At 44.8% G+C, this 6,524-nt stretch overlaps 1 protein-coding gene across 1 annotated transcript in view; it reads left to right on the top strand.

Annotated features, from left to right (window-relative positions):
* Positions 1–332: 332 nt before the first annotated feature.
* Znf184 (zinc finger protein 184) overlaps positions 333–6,524 on the top strand; it is a 13,480-nt gene continuing 7,288 nt past the window's right edge. The window contains exons 1-2 of the mRNA XM_010622720.2: positions 333–364; positions 2,942–3,009. Of these exons, the coding sequence (XP_010621022.1) occupies positions 352–364; positions 2,942–3,009 (81 nt within the window). The 5' untranslated portion in view covers positions 333–351. The remainder of the gene's footprint in view (positions 365–2,941; positions 3,010–6,524) is intronic.

Genomic DNA, 6,524 nt, shown 5'->3' with positions numbered 1-6,524 from the left:
GAACACCAATTATCTTCTTTAACTCTTATATAATACCTCCCCAAATCTTTACCTTAATGACTCTGTAAAATATTTTGGTTGACACCCACCATCCACATAAAAAGTATACCATCACAGATACCTGCAGTATTATTCTTCATCCCAGATAACTCTACTCAACTGTAACAGTGCTGGCAAAAACACAAGTAGGATCCACAACAGATTTGGACTTCAGGCGGGAGCGCAGGGTGAGCGGCCGGGTCGAGGCGGTCGGGTTGAGGCAAAGACCCGGACGGGGTTCATTCTCCCTGGCTTCCAACTGGAGAATCGGGAGGAGAAAAGACTGAACGGCTCTGATTCCCCGCATGACTTATGCTTGTTCGATGTTAGTCTTGGTAGCCATTTCTTCATTGTACGCATCCGTAGTTCTGAAATACCCTGGCCCACGGCCGTCCGTCACGCCCGTGCATTAAACTCGCCATGTTGGGTGCACAGCTCCCTTTTGGCGTTTTCTTTCTGTTCCTCGTGTTGGACAAGCGTTGTGTCGAGCTCTGTTCTCGCTGGGTCAGAGCCCAAGGACCGATCTTCTTTCTCCTCGCTGCCCGCCTCTTGTCCGCAGCAGTCACGACTCTGCCTGCTGCCGGCCTGGGTTCGCGATGTTCCACGCGCGTGTCCAGGCCAGACAACCCCTGCCTGGCAGCGTTTCCTTAGCATTGCAGGGCCTGCGACGCAACAGCTCTGCTTGAGAGAAGCCTGAAAGGATAAACGGACCGCGAAAGCATCACATGCACTTCTGCTCCTTGGCGAGAAGATTTATTTGCTTTAAAAAGATCAGTATCATACATATACTGTGCTGAAGTAGATTCGTGGCGTTTTTGTGTAATGTAGTTGTTCTTAGTGTCGGGAGTTAGTGTTTCGGATTGTTTGATTTTTTTTTTTTAATCAAGTCTTCTGAATCCCACGGAAAGGCCAAGTGGAGGAAGCGCTGTAACAGTGACTTCTCTCTGCACTGCCACTGTTTTAACTGTGCAGTCCAGTTTGGTTTGACCTGTTACCATGAAGTCCTTTTTCTTGCATTTCTTAAATGATGTCATTAAAAGTTAGCATTATTCATGTAGGTTTGAGCTATCATTTGTATTTTTCCTTTTTTGCTCTTCCTGACATTTTATAACGTTCTTTTAAATTCCAAGTTCCTCAGGCTTAACTTTGCCCGGATGATTTTATGAAGTCCTTGCTTTCCCTTGGGACTGTTCACAGCTGTGCACTACATTTACTGAGCATTTAATGTGCCCTACTTGGAATCCAAAGCCTCTTGCTAGAGACGTTTCTCTTGGTTCTGTTTCCCAAAGTTTTGGTTTGGCAGCTGTCCATGTGCAACAGTTCCTTTCACTGCAGAAAAACTCCAAGATAACATCTTCATTTTTTTCTCAAGATTTCTATTAGAAAAGTTTTTTTTTTTTTTTTCTGTTTTGTTGCTGGACAGAATCGGGAGTAGTAATTTTCTTCATTGCTTCCTGTTCTTTTTGAGGGATAATACCTTTTTAAGATAAGATTCTCTTTTCCAAAAAAATTCTACTTTGAGACAGGGAAAATAAGACTCTTTTCACTCACACAGATTTTAAACAAAATGAAACATCCGATCCTCCCTAGACAGATGAAGCCTTCATCCCCTCAGCTTTGCCTCCTGCCGAGCTGCCCATGGCGCCTGGCGCTGGCGCTGGCCCTGCCCCTGTGGTGCTGTGCTCTGTGGCCATTCTCCCTCCTGGTGGTTCATCTGGAGTTGCTGGCAAGACTCACACTCAGGATTACTGCCGTGGACAACCCAGTCTTCCTGTTTCTGTCAGGTTACTTTCGGTACATTTTGCCCAGCCCTCTTTTAACCAATGCTGGTTTGAAATCCACAGCAGGCCTTTGGGGTCTTTTGTTAATTTGAATCTTGGGGATAGAATGAGACAGCACTGAGTGTCTCGTGGTAGTTTCCCAAGAGACTGTCCGGGGCACCCTGATGGTGCTGTCTAAATCTCTGACAGAGCTTAGGTCCTGCATGTTCGATTGCTTAGCTTTTCCTTTTCTTTATGCTTCTCACTATCCTTAGATTTGATCCTATCTCTTTTTTAAAAAGTTTTATAGTTTGAGGGTCTTATTTCAGTTTTGACTTCATCCCAACAAATGTGGGTTATAACTACTTCTGTTCATTTGTCAGTAATGTGGAGCTCTGTCTTGTGTGCTTGGGGGCAGCATCCTCCTGCACGAATACACCACAGGTTGTTCATGCTTCCTTCCATTGGAGACACTGGGCTTTCAGTTTGACAATATAAATACACCTGCTGCAAATGTTTTTGTACAAGGCTTTTTGTGGACATAAGCACTTCTGTGGTATGTGCATGGGAGTGGAATTGCTGTTATAACTGTAGACTTAGTGGGTATTTCCGCCCAGTTTTCTTAAGCCCTTGATCAGTTTATACCCCACAGCAATGCACTGAAGTTCCAGTTGCTTTGTATTCTTGCCAGCAGTTGGTATTGACCAGGCCTGTTTAATTGTAGACATTCTGGTGGGTGGGTAGAATAAATACTGCATGTTGTTGTGACATTTAACTTACATTAATAGAGTTTTCAGAGGACCTGTGAAGACTTAGAAAGTAGTATGCAGAGAAAGTGAGCAAAAATAGTTTGCTTCTGAGAAATAAATATCAAGCTGTATTATCCAAATGACTAATGAAATATCTAAGGACCAAACTGAGCCTGGAAGCAGTCCTTTCCCTCCAAAGCCTGCCAAGGAGGGTTCCAAGGCCTCCGTTAACAGCTTATGTCACTGGAGTTTTTTGCTTTTTTAAATTCTGAATTAAATGTGGAGGAAACTGTAATTTTTGTTACTTCCAAGTAGAAAAGTGAGTGAGCCTTATGGATTGCCGAGGACAGCTCATTTACACTAATTCACTATGGCTTCTTCCTCTTCCACTAGGTCTGTCTTCTGCCGATTCTGCCCTTCTCCAAGGGGGACATCCCCCCTTCCCTGTGGCCAGTTTTCAGGTGAGTTGAGCTTTCATGAAACACCCTGTTGCCTCAGAGTACTAAGTGATCTGGGCTGTGGGGTACACCTGTCCCCAAACTGATGCTGATAGTTTATCTGCTTTCCATGCCTGAGGTCTCGTCCTCTGCTCGTCCTTTCCCACTCACCCATGCTTGCCATCTTGCTGTACTGCAGGGACAGTAGAGCAAAAGGACTCGTTCTTCACCAAATTCACCACTAAAAACAAAGCAGGTAAATAGAAGGCGAGAGGAGTACTGTGGGAATAAGATGGGAAATGTGACCTGGAGGGGTTTGGAGACTTCTGTGGAAGTTGTGCGTTTGTGTGGCACTCAGGATGGGAGATGTTCACATACTTGGACAGTAAGGTGGGACAGACTCACTGTGGAGAAGACTAGCACCAGAGTTGCCCAGCAAGTGTGGGCAGGAGTCCAGGGGGTCCAGGACAGTTCCTCGCAGATGGTTGGTTTTGGCAAGTGGAAAACAAATGGTGTAGGTCAGCATATGAAAGGCTTTGCAGGTCTGGATGGAGAAGTTGAAGGCTTTCCTCTGTAGGCCATTTGTGAGTCTTTCAGAGTTTGTAGTGGAAAAGTGACTGATAATCTTCCAGAAAAACAGTTGGCTGATGGAGAACTTAGAGGAGAAAGGTAACAATTGCTACCCTGGCCACAATCAACCTCAGCCCTCCTTTAATAAGGCACTTTCTTCTTAATCTTATTCCCTGCTTCTTTTCTGTTTCCCAGGTTAATCTCCCATGTAAGAAATTCTCAATTCTTCCTGCTTTGGCTTAAGCACTTTTAGTAGTACTTCAGTTTTTACTGATGTGTGCCTTGGTCAGTGCTTAGAAAAGCTTTCAGGCTGGGGCACAGCTCCTCAAAAGATTGCACATGTTCTGAATTAGATTCCGTGCAGGACACAGAAATATATAAGATTGGCCTACAGTGACTGCCCACATGGTCAAATATAGGAGAGTGCAAGAGATCTGTCTGTGCCTTAGAGAGGCGAAGGGTCTAGCCGAAGGCAGTGTCCCTTATGAGTCTGCATCAGGAGGCTGAAGGATTCAAGACAGAAGGCTGAGGGGTCTGCACTGGGAGGTAGAAGAAGCATTGCTGCTAGAAGCTAAGTCTGCTGTGGAAGGCCGGTGCTGGAAGCTGAAGAATCTGTGCCAAAATTCATGAGACAACACCCAAGGCAAAGGCGAAGGAAGACCTGAACTCCTCCCAGGAAAATTAGCTGCCACAAAACTCTTCCAAGGAAATCAGCTGGATTCCGGATTCTCCCTTTCTCCTTTTCTAGCAGTCCAATAACAGTCTTCCTTAAAGTGGTCTTACATGCTCAGAATCATGCTGTCTCAATTCTGGGTGAACCCCACTCAGGCTGACAACTAATCAGTTAACTACTACCGGGTGTATTGAGTGCAGCACAATGCGCATGGCCAGGATGGGCACAGCCGGGGGACACCAGTCTGCAGCTGCTCAAGTCCTGCATGAAGTGGCACAGTCTCGCAGGTGACCTCTATGTATGCCAGATCATCTCTGGGTTGCTCGTCACACCTCGTTCTGGAGGGCGGAATCATTGCTGCAAGGACAACCACGCAAGGGAGCACCACGAGGGAGCATCACAAGGAATACGCAAGCTCAGTTCTGCCTGTGCGCTTAGGAGCAATCAAGTCTGAATTCGCTCAGTTGAACCCACAGACACAGGATCCATGATGCAAGCACCATCGTGTTCTGATCAGTTCTGACATGCTATGTGCAGTCGAGGCAGAGAACATACTTTTATTTCTGTTATGATTTGAGTCCTTTCACATTTGAGATTTTTAACTTTTTTTTTTTTTGCCTAGAATTAGTGCATCTTACTAAGTGATCTGTGAGCACTTAAGCAGAATGTCGACTTTGCTGTTGGTGAAGTGTGCCAGAGGAGTGTTGGTTCCCTCCTGCTGCAGTGGTTTAACACAGTGTGAATTTACTCTCCCTGTGGAGAGGCAGCAGTTCCAGGTGGTCATCAGGACCAGTTCCTCTGCACCTGTTCCTGGCTGTGTCCAGCCTCACGGGCTTATGTGCCCATGACGTGTCCTTCTGGTTGCCTGCACTGTCCTGGTCCCCATCTCCTCCTCCCTTATGGGAGGACTTTTGTGACTGTACTATTCCCACCCATGTGAACCTGGACATCTTCCCTTTCTGGAGGTCCTTAACTTGATCACCTTGCAAAGTCTGTGTTTTGTGAGGTGACAGATGGATCAGGGAATAGATAACGGATGTCAGGATGGCTATTTTCTGTAAACCAGGCAGCAGGTCAAGTTGGTTGGTTAGTAGTTTTGTTCAGGTTGCTGTCCCTATTGATTTTCTGTCTACTTGCTTTATCAGTCACTATGAGAGACATATTGAAATCTTGGAATGCTTTGGCTTGTCTGTTTTTGCTGCCTATGTTTTGAAGTTTTGTTACTAGGCAAATAATAAGGTTGTTGCTGCCTCTTAACCAGTTGACCTCTTTATTATTGAGTAATGACCTTTTATATGTCTGGTAATGTCATTTGCTTTTAAATTTCCATGGCTATTTGATTAGGGTCAGTGGTCTTTTCTCATTCTTTTGCTTTTACTTACTTGCATCTCTGCATTTCAAGTGAGTTGCTTATGAAGATATCAATCAGTTTTGCTGTTTTTTTAGTGCTGGGTTTTCAACACAGGGCCTTTCATATCCTAAGCATGTGGTGCTCTACCTCTACGTGCACTCCCAACCTGAGTTTTGCTTTTTTTTTTAATTGAGTTTATTGGTATATAGTACAGTTACATTCATTATTGGGATCTTGTGCCTTTACATGACAGGTCTTGGTGCTCATTTGAGTTTTGCTTGTTAAAATCCAGTCTGGAGCTGGGAGTGGTGTCACACACCTGTAATCCCAGCACTCAGGAGGCTGAGGTGGGAGGATCACCACAAGTATAAGGACAGCCTGGGCTACATAGTGAGTTCAAGGCTGGTCTGAAATACATGGTGAGACCTTGTCTAAAAACAAACAAACAAAGCAAAACAAAAAATCCAGTCTGGACCCAGACATCCTGGGAATTTGGCAGGTCTTGAGCAGACTGGGTCTGTGGTAAACATCACCCTCACAGGCTCCGAGAGTGTGCTGTCCTGTTCTTAGTGTTGGTGGGTAGTTCCTTTAGAAGGTCTTGCCAGTTAGATGCATTCCAAGTCCTTCTTGGCTCAAACAGAGAAGTGAACGAGAGAAGCCAAAAACAGTACCGATGTTTATTTGAAACAAGAGGGGTGGAGCACTAGGCAAATGCTTGACCACTGAGCCACCCCTGGCCTCTCTATATATTTCTGTGTGGTTGTATCTGTGTCTCTGTTTTACAGTACTGCCTCAGAATTTCAGGCTTAACTTCCTTGTTTGTCTTTTATTGTACTGTTTTAAGTTAGCCCTTTCTTTAAAATGAATTCTTTAAGTCAAGAGGAATTTTTGTATATGTTGTGAAGTGAAGACCTTGCCTTAATTTTTTTTTTTTTTTTTTTTTTC

This window comes from Fukomys damarensis, unplaced genomic scaffold (assembly GCF_012274545.1).
Source record: "Fukomys damarensis isolate Sample0158 unplaced genomic scaffold, DMR_v1.0_HiC HiC_scaffold_10, whole genome shotgun sequence".
NCBI classification, from domain to species: domain Eukaryota; kingdom Metazoa; phylum Chordata; class Mammalia; order Rodentia; family Bathyergidae; genus Fukomys; species Fukomys damarensis.
The sequence above is the reverse complement of the archived record's forward strand: the minus strand, read 5'-3'. Positions and strand labels throughout refer to the sequence as shown.